Source organism: Triticum dicoccoides, chromosome 2A (assembly GCF_002162155.2).
Source record: "Triticum dicoccoides isolate Atlit2015 ecotype Zavitan chromosome 2A, WEW_v2.0, whole genome shotgun sequence".
In the NCBI taxonomy this organism is placed as follows: domain Eukaryota; kingdom Viridiplantae; phylum Streptophyta; class Magnoliopsida; order Poales; family Poaceae; genus Triticum; species Triticum dicoccoides.
In genome coordinates this window covers 9,921,470-9,938,973 of record NC_041382.1, presented here as the reverse complement: position 1 = coordinate 9,938,973, position 17,504 = coordinate 9,921,470, and the positions used below count along the sequence as shown (strand labels likewise).

Below are 17,504 nucleotides of genomic sequence, written 5' to 3'. Positions count from 1 at the left end.
CGCCGCCGCAGCCGAGCGCCACCGCGAGCTGCCGCCCCGTTGCCCCACCGCCTCGCCGGAGCCCCTCGCCGGAGGTACCGCGCCGGATCCGAGACCGCCGGTTTTTTTAAAACCGTTTGGTCTTTTAGAAACCCTAGATTCATTTTTTTCGGTTCGCCGGTTTTTTCGGTTTTTCTATTTAGTGGACGTTCGTCCGTACGTTCGTCTTAGCGAACGGTTTTCGCCCGTTAGTTACAGTTAACGAACGTTCGTTCGTTAGTATGTTCGTCAGTTTTCTTTTTATCGGATTTATCTGTGATTTTTCTCGATCGTGATTTCTGATTCGATATTAGTTTCTGTTTATCTTTTCGCTCGTTAGTCGGAATCAGGCGATTCAAGCGCCTAGATCTTCGTCTCGAAACCCTCTTTCTGTTTAATCAACTTGAACAAGATTTCGGTACTGTAAAATTTGACCTTAGTTCAGATTAGTAAACGGATCTTGTTTCTTTCGCCGTTTGAGTTTCGTTGCTCCGTTTGATTTGATTTTTTTTACGTATCGGAGTTCTTAAGTTGAACTTTCTGGTCAACCCCTCGTATTTGAGTTTTGCTTGTGCATCTTTGCTTGTTGCTTATGTATGTTATTGTTTGTTTGCGACAGAACACCCGGAGTGCGAAGCGTGCTACTACGAATCCCTAGGTTATGCGGATCTTCAGCAAGGCAAGTAATACTTTGATCATACTCTTTTCATACCTAGTTTTTATGCATTAGTTTCAATCCTCAAACAATGCATGATTAGGACATCATTAACTTGTGGGTTGGAAAGTAGTTGTTGAGGTAGAACCTATTACCCTGTTACTATCAAACCCTTGGGAGTTACTTCTACGCGTTGCTTATATTGCTATGCTATGCTATGCTCGTAGACGTGGTTTGGGTTTGAGAGTATTCATGACAGATGTGAGATTGTTAATTAATTGTTCAACTTAAGGTGGCAATTTAAATTAACATCTAGGTGGACTGAGGCACCTGGGGAACCCAGTGTTGTCTGTTTTTTTTTTCAGAAATCCCGGCGTACCCGTGTGATCTTCCTATGGACCGCCACCCAGGCTCAAAGGGAACTGAGATGATTCATGCTAGAAACTTCCGTGTGCAGCCACAAGCTATTATGGGCTCTAACATAGTTGAGTAAGTTACGTGAATCTCTTGAAGAGTTAGATCAACAGGTAGTGGATTTTGTAAGTTTGGTATGGTCTACCCGGAGTAGAGAGTTAATGTTTCTGAAAGACTGTGTCTCGGTCATCCGTTTCTCAAACACCATGTAGTGCGAGAAATCCGACGGAGGCGATCGAGTCTTGTGGGGAAAAATGTGCAAACCTCTGCAGAGTGTACAATCTAATCATGATTAGCCGTGTCCCCGGTTATGGACAATCTTGAGTATGTAGTACTTGGGTTATCACATGTATCTCATCACTCTTAATTAATATTGTTGGGTTATTAATTACTTTAATTGGGATTGAGTTAGGGTTACCTTCTCAATATTTGTTCAACTACCATGATAGTTAAATTAAAATCTATTCCTTTGTTGTAGGGAAAAATTGGCTTTTCGCAAAACTATAACCATAGAGCTTTCCACCAGCCAAATATGCATGTAGTGATAGCATTATTCTGTTCTTACTCTATTGTGTTATATTGCCAGCATATTCCATGTGCTGACCCGTTCTCGGGCTGCAACGTATTATGTTGCAGACTTTTCAGACGAGGAGTAAGGTTCGTTAGGTCGTTGCCGTGCAGCTCAGCTATGCCGCTAGAGTTGATGGACTCACTTTATCTTCCAAGCCTTCCGCTGTTATCGCATTAGATGGCCTTAAGCCAATTTATTGTAATAAGTTCTCTTTTGAGACATTCGATGTAATAAGTGTGTGATTGCTATTCTATTATAAATCCTTCGAGTACTGTGTGTGTCAGCATTACCGATCCAGGGATGATACTGAAGCACAGAAACTTGACTGTTTGAAGTCAGTTCGCTACAAAAGGTTGCCCACGAACCGGTACTAATGATGTCCACCCGCCTAGCCGTTGGAACCGGCACTAATGGTCACATTAGTGCCGGCTCAAATTCAAACCGGCACTAATGTGCTTTACATTTGACCCTTTCTCTACTAGTGATTATTTCTATGAGGATAAGGTACACGGTGACAGTGCTACCTACCCTCTGTTTTCTCAGTCTAGAGAACAATAACTATAGTGTGAGTTCTAATCAATGAAAAGAAATAGCATGCTATGAGAAAATATCATGCTCTTTAAAATATGCTATTAGCATGCTATGTCGTGCTATTAGCCGGATATTGTACACTGATTTTTTTGGCGAGACATTTCTTGAAATGCTATAGCGTTCTATTAGCGACGCCATAGCACACTATTTTTTTCACTGGTTCTAACAGATTGACTTGTGCACAGGGATCAAACTTCCTTGATGGAAATGGCCAAAAAAATGGTGCCGTGATCTCTGATGGCCATAAAGTAGGCCAGAAATTGAAACTGAGTTAATTCAAGATCACCTTCACATGGACTTATATATATGCTCAAGCATTAACAGAGTAACACTAATTTATTTAGCGGGACATTGCTCACAACACTATAGCGAACTATTTTATTCCTGTGGAACAGACACACACCTATGGTAAGCAGCATAGTGATTGCACCAGAGCTATTCCAAGACCAGATTATATAAAGATAAAGAAGAAACTAGCCACATTCGCAAAAAAAAAAGAAGAAGAAGAAACTAGCCTGGCTTGTCTTTCCGGGAAGGAGCACGCCTTTGCTAACAAGGACGACCAATAATAATGATAAAAATTGACTGGATTAGGCGGTCGTGAGAATCCATGGAAGTCGTTGCATGGAAATCAACATCAGGTCAAGCAACACTTTTAGTGATAAAAATTGACTGGACTGGGCAGTCGTGAGAATGCATGGAAGTCGTTGTATGGAAATCAACATCAGGTCAAGCAACACTTTTAGCATCGTGGACATCAAAATCAGGTCAAGCCTGAATTCTTAGGAATGCACAAGATGAAACAGTGTTCGATCAAAGACTGGACTAGCACAAAATAAGCCACACAGAAACTGATCGGGTTCTCACAAGAAACCAAAGGAAAAACTGTAAAGACAGACAGGTTACATGTGCCCTGAGATATTACTGAAGTATGGAACACTTGAAAACGTGGCAATGCAAAAGTTTCAGGAATGAAGATTGTGGCATTCACCTAATCGTTAAGGCTGCAGCAGAGGACGTTCTTCTATGGCCTCAAAGATGTAAGAACCCGGATAAACAATCCCTGCTAGGGGATTAGGGGGGCCATCTTGTCTCATTTAGCTGCAAGATTATAGCTCTCATTTCGGGTTATGTTGGCTATGTTGGCTTGTCATTTCGGGATCTGCTCTGTCAGAGGGCTACCTCATCACATTGTATCGTTTCGCCGTGTAACTTGGGGTTGTTACTTTATATATAAAGCGGGACGAAAGCTTGTTTCGAGATTATAGCTCTCATGTAATCTTTAACCCTTCTCCTTTTCTTCCTCAGAACTCCTTGTAACTATCTCTACTTCTCCTTTGGTATTGTAAGGTTCAGGCTGGCATAAGCCCGCCTTTGACATGTCAAAAAGAAAATTATTGTAAGGGAGCATAGTGTTTCTAGCCGATGAGTTGTGTCCTGCTTCAGCCACCCACTCGTTGATGTCAACGGTTTAGTCAACCCCGGAGAATTTTCTACTTTGCATAGAGTCTGCGAAACTTTGCTTTTCCAGAACATTTTAAGACTAGTTTAACAGAGGCCACCCACATTGATGACGAGGATCTTCAACAACAATGCATTCGGGAAGGGAGCGACACTCAAGCGCCGCGGTCACCGGATCTAATCAGAAAGGCCAGAATCTAAGTTTTCACCCTGAAGTATCAGTCCAAGCATATCTGAGCAATGCCTCCAACAAGGTAACATGTAAAAGAAACATCGTCATTGCCAGGCATAACCACTTGGGTCTGATCTAGACTTTCGCCCCGGTGCTCGAGATCGGGTGCACGCACCACCAGCATCCAAGCCACACAAGTGTTGTCGCCACCGCTTTTCCACAATCCCAGGAGCTACAATTGGACCATCGCCACCTCACACCCATCCCTTCGTGTCAAGTTGTCGTCCATAAATTGCATTCTACCATTAAAGTCATCCACTGGATCAAGAGATAAAACCTTCCGAAGTCTTTTTGATGATCTCCGCTATTGTGGATCCATAGGAAATCATTGCAGAACAATCGACAGCCACCACCATCCGGTTGATCGGATATGGATCACCACCACCAACCAAAGATCACGGCGTCGTTGGCCAGCACTGCACACTCGGAAGGCCAGCACGTTGCCGCAGCCCCACGTGCCCCGCGCAAGAACCACCTCATGACTCCCACTGTCATCCCGGCGATTAGTCCAGGTTGATGACTGGCCTCCAGCACCACACGGCATTGCCACCAACTACTCGAGCCTGAGGCCAGCTACTCGAGCCTGACTAGGCCTTCAGGCACTCGAAGGCCACCATGTCAATGGCCTCACTCACGCTCGCACATCGTTGTGCTATGTGACTATTGCTAGCCCATCTTAAATCTCGACTACCTTGCACCATGGCGATGCCGGTGCCGTGCCCGTGGAGCCATGTCCGCATGGATGCCCAAGGCCGAACCCGCCTCAGCGCCGTGGGCCGTCCACTCCACAACCGCACTCGCACGTGATGAAGTAACCAAAATATGGTATATGGTACTGTACTTTCTCCCCAAAAGAAGTATCTATACTGATCATAGATATGCGTACAAGTTCTACAGTTGTTTTGTATGTACACGCATATACCAGTTTATCTATGGAACAAAATATTTGAGCATACATATGCATGCACAACATCCATTGAACATCTCTAAAACATGGGTGAACTGATTACTATTTTACACAATGCACTATGGGCAAAATGGTATTGTCGCCTCACACTTAACACTGTTAGTACCTAAAATGGATGGATGTGTCATATAAGGCACAAAATTTACTTTAGATGTCAAATAGGGAAGAAAATTTGTTTTGGGCCAAATAGGGAAGCAAAATTTAAGAAAGCGTCAAATAAGAAATTCTCTCCCCATTTTTAGCCCATTGTGGGGATCAGCGTCAGACCTAGCCTAAACTTTCTAGAATGCACAAGATGCAACAGTTCCGATAAAAAATTGAACTAGTGCAAAATAAGCCACACACATACTGAGGGCCTCTTTGATACGTAGGATTTTGAAAATGTAGGAATAGGAAAAGTATAGGATTGGGGTGGCATGTCAACTTGAATCCTATAGGATTAGAAAGGAGTGTTTGATGTTACATGGAAAACAAAGGAAATGTAAAAAGAGGTTGAAGTGGATGTTAGGTTTCCCATGAAATGTAGTACAAAAGATTCCATAGGAAAAATTCCTATGGGATCCAATCCTATGAATCAAAGGGCCAACATAGGAAAAATTCCTCAGGATTTCAATCCTCTAGAAATCCTATAGAATTCCTTTGAAGCAAAGGAGCCCTGATTGGGTTCTGAAGCAGACGAACAGGCAAATTTAACTACAAGTCCAGTACTCACTCCGATCCATATTACTGGTCGCTGCTTTAGTACAACTTTTATACTAAAGTTGTGCCGAAGCAGCGAGCAGTAATATGGATCGGAGGGAGTACTGAAGTATAGACTTGTGATTCTCATCGTCACTGACCAAGATAAAAAGGGCTCCATGTAATGAGTTGCGCCCCTGCTTTCTTCACTAAATACTGGTGATCCATGGATACTTAAATACTGGTCCATTTTTCCATGCATGCTTTCCCGGTGATCCATGGATACATAAATACTACACTTTTTGGATAACCACCAATATCATCTCACACCATTGTACGAATCCTGATGCATATACCGAGGTGAGAAAACTGACCTGAAATAAGAAAAGAATGTTTGCTGGAATGTGGGCACTGAAACTTCTAAACATTTAGAACACCCTCTAAAAATTTCAAGCTGGGCAAAACAGGACAAACCTGTCATTTGCTTCACCGCCGGCACTCAAGGTTCACTGACTGGTCATGAATTTAGATTTGACCAAGCGTATCTAACATCACAATTCTACTCGTCGTTATTATTTCCTTGTTTTCTTTAATCGCAATTCAACTCGTCGTGTATGAACACATAAGCATGATCAAACCAAAAAACCAAATGCATGCTCACTTGACCACACTTTCAGGATTAGGTTTTGAAGAACCAAAAATGAGTGATGTGGTGCAATTTCTTGTTTGTAAATTGAAGCTGTCTGTATTATTTGCATGAGAGCCACCACACAGTGGTAGCTTCTCAACCTAATAAAGGACAACTGTAGTGCGAGTTCGAACAGATCTACTTGTGCGCGCGAATTCACACTTCCAGAGCAAAATAGCAAAAAATGGTACTGTGATCACCCATGGCCAAGAACATGTTAGAAATTTAAAACTGAGTTCAATTCACTTGACATGGACTTATGGTAAAACATGAACATGCAGACACACCCGTAAGCAGCATAGTGATTGCACCAGAGCTATTCCCAGACCAGATTACATAGAGGAAAAGAAGAAATTAGCCTGGCATGTCTTTCCAGGAAGGAGTGCACTTCTGCTAACAACGACATCCAATAATGATAAAATAGACTGTACCAGGCGGTCGTGCCACTGCTGAGCTGCTCGGCACTGAAGTCGTTGTTTGGAAATCGACATCAGGTCAAGCAACACTTTTACTGTTCTGGAGATCAATATCAGGTCAAGCCTGAACTCTGCGAAATCCAGAAGATGTGACAATTTCGGGTTAAAGACTGAACTAGCACAAATAGACCATACAATCAGGTTCTGAAGAAACCAAAAGAATTGTACAAACAAACAGGTTGCATCTGCCCTGCGAGATTAATGAAGTATTGAGCTTTGATTCTCATCATCACTGGCCAAGATTAAAGGAGAACATATTTTCCTTGAGTGATGAGTGAACATATATTTTCATGCTATGAAGAAAAATGAACCTACTTACAGTGAATATTGGAAATATATGTTGGCGCCGCCTCACCTCGCAGCGCCACTTCTTCTTCTACCTTGAGCTGCCTCGCACAACTCTCCTTCTCTCTCTATCTATCAAGAGAACAAAACGCACACACACGGAGGAACACACACACACAACTCACCGTGGAGACACTAGCTTTGCTTTCTACTCCCGGTGAGACACACATACACTACATTGTTTCATCTGCCAGCCCTCACGGCCTTACTTCATTACTCAGTATGCAACATGTATATATACATCAGGTGCTGGACTCACGCACGCACTACCAGCCACCTTAACCGGCCACTAACAGCACCCTCCACGCACTAACCCATTCGCCAACTGACTAGCTACATGCACGCCCATGTCAATCACTAACAAACTCACGCATGCACTGACTCTTGACTCAGCTAGCACCACGCACACATGCAGCTACAGCCTCACATACTCTAACTAATTCTGACTTGGCCAAATCACTTGGCTCAACCTGAATGAGCAGCCCGTCACGCTCCAGCCACGGTCGCATCTTGCCGCATCACATGGCGTTGCCTTATCGCATAACAATATCGACATCTCCTCGTGCTCGCCGCGTCGCACGGCAGCCTGACATCTCATCTTCTCCGCGTGCCTCCGCTGAAGCTTCACCGGACTAGCTACTCTCTAACCTATCCTACATGCACAACGAAAGCAAACTAAATATGCAGATACATGGAATCAAGATTAAGTCTAACAATATATACCAGTCAATATTCTCATAATGCTCGAATAGTTGGCTTGTCCTTGTCACATATTAGTGCATTTAGACAAGTATCCATGTGTCGCCCACCCAATTATCGCTGTCAACTGCTTATAAATCCCTGTATATACTTTTCAATTTTGCAAAGAGTCTGCAAGACTTGTTTGGCAGAGGCCACTTTATTTGTCCATAGATTGTTGCCTACCAAGTTTGTCGATCGTCCAAGTTGCATCTGATGAAAATTCTTCTCCATTACCATAGTGGAGATCAACATCAGGTCAAACCTGACCTTTGAAGAATGCACAAAGTGCAAGTTTTTTTAATGAAACTCTGAAGTAGCACAAAGGAGAAAATGACAAGTATCCTTGTGTCACCCACCCACTCGTCACAGTCAAAAGTCATCCATGGAGACTTTTATATTTCGTGAAGATTCTCTGCAAGCCTTGGCAGATGCCAGCCTATAAATTTGTGAATAAGCAGACCAGTTGATAACCTAATTAATTCCGGCCATGGAGGTTGCCTTGTCTGCAGTTGCAGGTGAACTAGTGAGCCGTTTCATCTCCTTCCTTCTGAACAAGTACCATTCTAGCCGTCTACACTCGCAGGAGAAGGTGATGGAGAGGTTGCAGCATCTCCTGATGAGAGTTTGCACCATCGTCGAGGGGGCGGACACGCGGTACATAAACAACTCCGGGATGATGATGCAGCTCAAGATGCTCTCAGAGGCCATGTACCGAGGATACAGTGTGGTGGACAACTCAAAGTACCAAGCTCTCCAGGACGGTGCAAGCTCTGACGAGGTTAGCAGCAACGACTCATCTACCTGGAGCTTGTATTTAGCCAAGCGTTCTCGAACAACTAATAAGGCCACACACCTTGAGTTGCATTGTGCCTTGGAAGACTTGGAAATTGTTGTTGCTAACATGGCAGAATTTGTTATCCTTCTGGGTGGATGCGAGCGCATGTCTCGTAGGTCATACGATATTTATCTTTACATAGACAACTTCATGTTTGGCCGGCATGCTGAAAAGCAAAAGCTCTTGAGCTTCTTGCTGCATCCCGACCCTCTTGGTGATCATGCACTGGCAGTTCTTCCGCTCATAGGTGGTGCAACAACTGGGAAGAAAACTTTGGTTGCTCATGTGTGCGGTGATGAAAGGGTTCGCCAGCGCTTCTCCTCTATATTGCACTTGAAAGGAGACAACCTTTTAAGAATACTTGACCACGGAAGGACTATGAAAGGGGTGATGTTGATCGTTATTGAGTTTGTTTCTGATGTAGATGATGATGACTGGGAAAGGTTTCACTCATTTCTCATACGAATTGGAAGAGGAAGCAAGATCATCATTGTAAGTAGAATTAAAAGTTTAGTCCGGTTTGGATCGGTGAAGCCGATATTCTTAAGTGCTCTATCTCACGATGAGTTGAGGTACCTTTTCAAGATAATGGCATTCGGAAGCGTAGACCCGACAGAACATCCACGGCTACTTCAGCTCGCAGATGAATTTGCCAAGGTGTTGCATAGTATGCAATCTTCACTTGTTGAAATAACTGTGTTTGCAGATGCGTTAAGGAGGAGTCTGCATGTTCAATCTTGGTGTTGCATATTGGACAAGGGGATAAGGTTCCTTAAAAGGAACCTCTCCATGTATGGTATGCAGCCAATAATAGCGCTCCTAGAACAAGGCCATCCAGTGGACATAACGGATGTTACTTCACATCCACATAGCATGACACCTTATACAATTAATGCCTCAATCGAGAAACCACCAAGTGTGACTGCTGCGGAACTTCTAACAGATCCTAGTGTTAGACCAAAAGGAGACTTCATTCTCATTTTATGGGAATCAAGGATACCCCCGTATGAATCATTTGTTTACTTTGTTACAAGTCGTGCTCAGGATACAAATCAAGGTAGCACCTTGGCAGGGAGGAAGCGACGAGGAGTGCCGGTCTAATTTTGTTTCAGAACTCTTGTAATGTAACTCTTGTTGTATATTTTATTCAGAATAAACAGATGTGTTCATGTATACCATTGAATGAAATAATAACTGTACTAATGATTTCAGTTAACGTAGCATAAACATTATCAGATCCAACGATCCACCACCTGCTCTTTTTAGATAACGAACAAACGACATCATCCAATGTGGCAGGACCTACTACCACCCCTTACTACTTCTAGCTAGTGAAGTCTAAGTAAGGAGGCTTACTAAATTCACCCGCCAAAAAAAGTGGCTTAATAAATTATGTTTTGTACTGTTGTGTGGATGTGGAAGGCACGAAAACTTGGATCAGGTCAGGTTACAGTTGCGACTGCAGGATAAGAATAAGATTGGATTAAGAAGTCTGCTAGGCGCCGGCATCATTCCCAGCCTGAAAGCAGCAACATTCTGATAAAATTTTAGAAACTGAACCATTTATTATTACCCAGGAATCGATTCTCGCAGCCAGCGTATATAAGCACCTCCCATCCCTCCTTCCCCGCGCTTGACGTCGGCGACCACCATGGCTCCGCATGAGGTGCGACCGGGACGCCACATGTTGGGTGGTGGCACGGCACACCACCGGCCTCGAGTAGGCAGGAGGGGGCTCATGTTGCCATCATGGTGGTTTGGTGAAGAAGGGGGGTTGGGGATGGATTCGTCACAGGTAGGCGCTGACAACAGGGTCCTCCACATCCAGGGCACAGGAAGTTGGCCACTATAGATCTCATTCTGTTTTTTTTGATCGAGCTAGATAATTAAACAAACTGAAACAGTAATGAACGAAATGCCCATTGACATGCCTAGCTAGGAGCAATGGTTAAGTGACTAAAATGTACTGCACATTTGTGCAGGTTATTATATGGTAATGGTTTGTGATGAAAGTAAATTCTGAAATCCAAATTATGTTGGAAATATGAGCAATTTTTCGAATGATTTTATTAACAGAAATACGAGATAAAGCACTTCTAATATAGAAGTGATAAAATAAGTCATGCAATTTGACAAAGAGAAGATAAACATTATCTTCATATATGAACTGTAACTAAACATATTTAGAGCAGGCAGTATAGCAAGTTGCATATATGAAATGGAGCCTAACATATCTAGGGCAAACACTAGATTAAGGAACTGCAGCAGGACCTCTAATAGAAAGAGGAAGAACACGTATGGGACAGCAGCAGCAGAAGCGCTGGACTTGGGATCGGTATCCTCGCCAGCCATGTCGTCGAGGAGGTCGTCGACGTTGGGGTAGAAGTCGTCGTCGAGGAAGTAGTCGTCGGAGTCCGAGGTGTCCGTGACGAGGAAGTCAGTAGTCGCGCGAAGCGCTCCCCAAAAACCTTATCACCCTTCTCCCATACAGGACTCAAAAGGTGCGGTTTCAGAGGCCTACTGTCCCGACCTGCGGTGTACGACGCAAGCCAGGATGGGCAAGATCGTAGCAGCAACGCAGTGCTCAGGAACTTTGTGGCGAGAGGAAGAGGATTTTCTAGTGTGTCTCTCTGGAGAGGAGCGACCTCTCTTATATAGGCACACGAGAAGGAGCCGAACAGGCTGCGACGAGAGGTGAAGCAACAGAGGGAGACGAAGCGATCAGACTTCAGCGAAGGAGGCGAGCCGTTCGGATTCATTAGACATCGGCTCGGCTCATTCCCGCAACCCGCGGCGCGACGCGTCGTGACGAGGCGTGGCGTGGCGAGGCGGGCGGTGAAGGAGGAGGAGCGCACGTGGATGTCCCTCTTGTTCTCATGCTCATACAAGTGGGGAAAGAACCTCCCTTATAAGAAGGTCCAACTCCCACTAAACTAGCAGTATGGGACTAAACTTTAGTAGTATCCCTTGTCTTGCACAAATGAGCTAAGTGGGCCACTAGGATTTATTTAGGAATTTCTGAAATAGTTATTGGGCTGTCCCAAAATAGACTAAATTTCAGCAATCCCCCACCAGACCCCAGAGGCACACATAAATTTGCCTTTAATTCCAAAACACTGTTTTATATACCGGTACTGCAGTGGAAACTGTTAAGTTGAACTTCCACCTAGAATTCTATGCTACACTAGTAAGCAACTTGAACAGTGGACTAGGCCTTGGACTGCAAGTTTTCTGCGAATCTAACTTCACATAAAGTCTTGACCGAACGTGGCTACCGTGGGTCTTCCCTGCGGGTGGAGCTTATGACCTTTCATGAGTTTACTAGAGAGAACCCTACTCTCATAGATTGCGATGTTTGACAATCAGACTCATATAGGTGTGTTCTTCAAAAGATGTTCTGCAGGACAACATCTTTTCTTAAATGATCCACTTAGAACACATTAAGATATACATCAACCTGCCATGCAGTTTTAGGAGAGTATTGCATCTTCATGGAGTGGTATTGTTAATACTAAGGATACTCTCCTCTCAGTTGATCAACAGCTTGTCTTCCACATCTAATTCATGGGATCTCCGATCACAAAGAATAGGTTACCACTGTGAATAACTCATATTGTGGGTCTCATACCCATCTCCCTCGATGCATTATCTATCACATTGCGTGATAGAGCCATAGTGAAAGGATCTGCCAGATTTTTAGACGTTTGGATATAATTCAATGCAATAACTCCAGAGTTTCCCATTTTCCTGACAGACTTTAACCTTCTCTGAACGTGTCTTGATGACTTCATGTTATCCTTTGAGCTGCTCACTTTCGTGATCACAGTTTGATTGTCTCAGTTCATAAGGATACCCGGTACATGTTTCTCAACAACCGGCAAGTCATTCAAGAGCCGGCGAACCCAATCTGCTTCGACCGTAGCTGTATCTAGTGCTGTGAGTTATGCTTTCATTGTTGACCTCGTTAAGATAGTATGTTTGCAAGACTTCCAAGAAACAGCGCCACCTCCATGAGTGAATACATATCCGCTTGTGGCCTTTATCTCATCAGCATCTGAGATCCAGTTTGAGTCAGTATACCCTTCAAGCACCTTTGGGTGCCCAGTGTAGTGAATTCCATAATTCGCAGTGCCTTTCAAGTAATGCAAAACTGTCTCTAGAGCTTTCCAATGCACATCTCATAGTTTTGAGACAAACCGACTCATTTTGCTAACAGCAAAAGAGATGTCAGGTCTTGTAGCACTGGCTAAGTACATAAGCGAGCCAATAATCTGAGAATACTTCAACTGATCTCTAGCAATTCTTTGGTTCTTTCGAAGCAGCACACTGGCATCATATGGTGTTGGAGACGGCTTGCAGTCACTATAGCCAAAGCGACTCAAGATCTTTTCCACATAGTGAGATTAAAGCAATGTAATCCCACCATCATCGTCTCTCAACAACTTGATGTTCACAATGACATCAGACACTCCTAAATCCTTCATCTCAAAACAGTGAGATAGGAAATCCTTGACCTCCTTAATAACATTCAGATTTGTTCCAAAAATTAGTATGTCATCAACATACAAGCAAAGGATAACTCCTTCGCCCCCACCATGGCAATAGTACACAGATTTGTTAGCTTCATTTACAATAAAGCCTGCAGCTGTTAATGTTCTTTCAAACTTCTCATGACACTGTTTCAGTGCTTGCTTGAGTCCATACAAAGACTTCAGCAACTTGCACACTTTTCCTTCCTGACCATCTAGTACAAACCCATCTGGTTGCTCCAATAAATTTCCTCGTCCAACTCTCCATTTAGGAAAGCAGTCTTAACATCCATTTGATGAACGAGAAGACCGTGTGAGGTAGCTAGTTAAAGTAGAACTCGAATAGTGGTCAGTCGAGCCACAGGTGAGTAAGTATCAAAGAAGTCTTCACATTCCTTTTGGGTATAACCCTTGGCCATGACCCGAGCCCTGTACTTTTCAATAGTACCATCAGGCCTAAGCTTCTTCTTAAATACCCATTTACATCCTATAGGTTTGCACCCATAAGGACAATCAATTATCTCCCAAGTTTCATTTGCCGAGATGGAATCCATCTCACTACGAACCGCTTCCTTCCAGTAGTCAGCATCTTCAGATGCATAGGCCTCTGAAATAGAACTGGGTGTATCATGTATGAGATACACAAGAAAATCATAACCAAAGGACTTTGCAGTCCTCTGTCTCTTGCTCCTAGTCGGAACTTTATTGTTATCCTCCACTGGAATTTCAAATTGTTCCACCGAAATGGCTGGTTCGATTATTGTAACTGGTTCCTGATTCGATGAACTAGGCATCTCCTGATTAGATGAGGTAGCCATATCCTTCATTGGAAAGATATCTTCAAAGAAAGTCGCATCATTCAACTCCATGATCGTACCGACATGCACGTCAGGTACCTCAGATTTTACAACCAAGAATCTATAACCAATGCTATGAAAAGCATACCCCAAGAAAAATAATCCATGGTTTTTGTTCCAAGCTTGCACTTCTTTGGAATTGGCACATTGACTTTCGCCAAACAACCCCAGGTTCGTAGATAAGAGAGTCTTAATCTTTTCTTCTCCCATTCCTCGAATGGAGTTATATCTTTATTCTTTGTGGGAACTCTCTCTTTATTCTTTGTGGGAACTCGGTTTAGGACATGACATGCAGTCAATATTGCCTCCCCCACCATGCCTTGGAGAGACCCAATGTGTCTAACATGGCGTTAACCAAATCTGTTATAGTACAGTTCTTTCTTTTGGCCACCCCATTTGACTGAGGTGAATAGGAAGGCGTCCTCTTATGGATTATACCATGTTCCGCACAAAAAACATCAAATTCGTTGGAAAAATACTCTCCACCACAGTCGGACCTAAGCCTCTTATTTTTCTGATCAAGTTGGTTTTCCACTTCAGCTTTATAGATCTTGAAAAAGTTCAAAGCCTCATCCTTAGATTTTAGAAGATACACACGGCGGTATCTAGTGGAGTCTTCAATTAACGTCATGAAATATTTCTTTCCACCTTTTGTCAAAACACCATTTATTTCACATAGATCTGAATGTATGAGTTCTAGTGGTGCAAGATTTCTCGTTTCCGCAGTCACATGAGACTTACGAGGTTGCTTAGCTTGCACACACACTTGACACTTGGATCCCTTGACAGTGGTGAAACTAGGGATTAAGTTCAACTTTGCTAGTCGCGACATGCTACAAAAGTTAACATGACAAAGACGTGAATGCCACACATTTGATTCACTATTGTTGCAAATATGATTAACAACTTTATTGCAAATGTCTAATAAGGATAAATGAAACATGCCTCCTGACTCATAGCCTTTACCAACAAAGGTTCTATACTTAGATATTACAAATTTATTCGACTCAAATACAAGATTGTAGCCATCTCTACACATAAGAGATCCGCTAACAAGATTTTTATTGATGGAGGGGACATAATGCATGTTCTTCAGCCGCACGATCTTCCCCGAAGTAAACTTCAGATCAAGCGTGCCAACACCACGAACAGAAGCACTTGAACTATTGCCCATCAACATGCTTAAAGTCCCTGCGGTCTGATAAGACGAAAACATGGAAATATCACCGCATACATGCACATTAGCACCCGTATCAATCAACCAATCAGGAGAATGACATACTAAAAGAATAGCGGGAAATATACCATACCCAGCATCCTTCATGTCAGTGTCTCCAATGACAACATTAGCGGTCTTGCCGCCTTTCCCAGGATGACGCTTGTCATAGCGATTAGGGCAACTAGGAGCCCAATGATAAACACCTTTCTTCTTGTCATTCTTCTTATTGAAGTTCGTGTCAAACTTTCCCTTGTTATTGAACTTGTGGGGTTGGAAGTTCTTCTTCTGTACCAGATTGGCACTAGATCCTCCCTCAATACCTCGAGCACGTGTGTCCTTTGCTCTTGCCTTTTCTCCCACATCAAGAGTACCAATGAGACCCGGAATGGAAAACTCCTGCCTCTTATGCTTCAATAAGGTAGCAAAGTTCCTCCACGAAGGAGGAAGCTTAGTGATGATGCCTCCGGCAACAAACTTGTACGTAACATACAATTGAAGTGCTCAAGTTCTCTAGCAAGTGACTGTATCTCATGAGCTTGCTCAACCACGGAGCACTCTTCAGTCATTCTGTAATCATAGAATTGCTCCATGATGTACAGCTCAGTGCCAGCATCCGAGACCCCAAACTTGGCCTCGAGTGCATCCCACATATCTTTTGCATTATCAATTGGCGCATAGGCATCAACTATGTTCTGACCAAGAACACTCAAGAGAGCAGCCTTAAACAGAGTATCCATTTTCTGAAAAGCTTATGCCTGTTGAGCATCAATCTCTCCTTTAGGTTTGCCAAGAGTGGCGTCATAGCAACTCATGGTTTGAAACAATAAGACTGCTCTCACGCGCCACCTCCTATAGTGGATACCCTCAAACATAGGAGATTTGATGGAAGCAGCAAAACCACTCGGGGTAAATTGCCTATTATAAGGTTTTTGGATTGTTGGAAATATGAGCAATTTACTGAATGATTTTATTAACAGAAATACAATATAAAGCACGACTAGTATAGTAGTGATAAAACAAGTCATGCAATTTCACAAAGAGAAGATAAACATCATCTTCATATATGAACTGTAAGTAAACATATCTAGAGCAGACAATATAGCAAGTTGCATATATGAAATGGATACCAACATATCTAGGGCAAACACTAGAATGAGGAACTACAGCAGGACCTCTAATAGAAAGAGGAAGAACCCGCACAGGACAGCAGCAGCAGCAGTAGCGCTGGACTTGGGATCGGTTTCCTCGCCAGCCATGTCGCCGAGGAGGTCATCGACGTTGGGGAAGAAGTCGTCGGAGTCCGGGGCGTCCGTGACGAAGAAGTCAGTAGTCGCACGAAGCGCTCCCCAAAAACCTTATCACCTTCTCCCATACATGACTCAAAAGGTGAGGTTTCGGAGGCTTACTGTCCCGACCTGCGGTGCATGCCACAAGCCGGGATGGGGAAGATCGTAGCAGCAGCGCAGTGCTCAGGAAATTTGTGGCGAGAGGAAGAGGATTTTCTAGTGTGTCGTGACGAGGCGCGGCGTGGCGTGGCGTGGCGAGGCGGGCGGCGGAGGAGGAGCGTGCGTGGATGTCCCTCTTGTTCTCATGCTCATACAAGTGGAGAAAGAACCTCCCTTATAAGGAGGTCTGACTCCCACTAACACTACACCACAACACTTGATTGGGGGCAGTTAACTGCCGGGAGAAAAACCTGTCTAAGGGCAATTTGTCTGCCGGGACATATCTTACCGCCGCTAGAAGTATGTTAAGGCACCCTAACTGCCGGGAGAACTTTAGCAACAACGGCATGAGGACTGCCGGTACACTTTACAGCACACTATCTGCCGGGAGAACTAAATCTCAGCCCATAATCTGCCGGCCCATGCCGGAGACTGTCTTTGGCGCGAAATGGAAAAAAGGCCTAGCTAGCGTGCGCCAGCGAGAAAAAAAGTGCGTGACTTCACGAAAAAAAGGCCCATTGTGAATTAGATGCGCCGGCCCTCCCCCACGACCAGACTCCACCAGATCCCCAATCCCCTCCCGATCGACCAGCTAGATCGACCCCGCCGCCGCCAAAACCTAGCTCGCCGGCCGGCGCGAGGCCGCCTTCCGCGCTCAGGCCACCTCCAGCGTAGCTCCCGCCCCTCGCCCCCACTTCTGCTCCTCCATCCCTCACCACCGCAGCTCCTCCACCCCTCACCACCGCAAGCCGCCACCGCCCCCAACCATCCACCGCCGCCGC

At 44.1% G+C, this 17,504-nt stretch overlaps 1 protein-coding gene across 1 annotated transcript; it reads left to right on the top strand.

Moving 5' to 3' along the window:
- The first annotated feature begins 8,324 nt into the window (after window positions 1-8,324).
- On the top strand, window positions 8,325-9,773 carry LOC119357389 (disease resistance protein RGA2-like). The gene has a single exon (XM_037624368.1). It carries the CDS (start codon window positions 8,325-8,327, stop codon window positions 9,771-9,773), a length of 1,449 nt encoding a protein of 482 aa, XP_037480265.1.
- The last annotated feature ends 7,731 nt before the right edge of the window (window positions 9,774-17,504 follow it).

Bases quoted from the DNA above. Each gene is read 5' to 3' on its own strand.
- LOC119357389 (XM_037624368.1), top strand. From the start codon at position 8,325: ATGGAGGTTGCCTTGTCTGCAGTTGCAGGTGAACTAGTGAGCCGTTTC.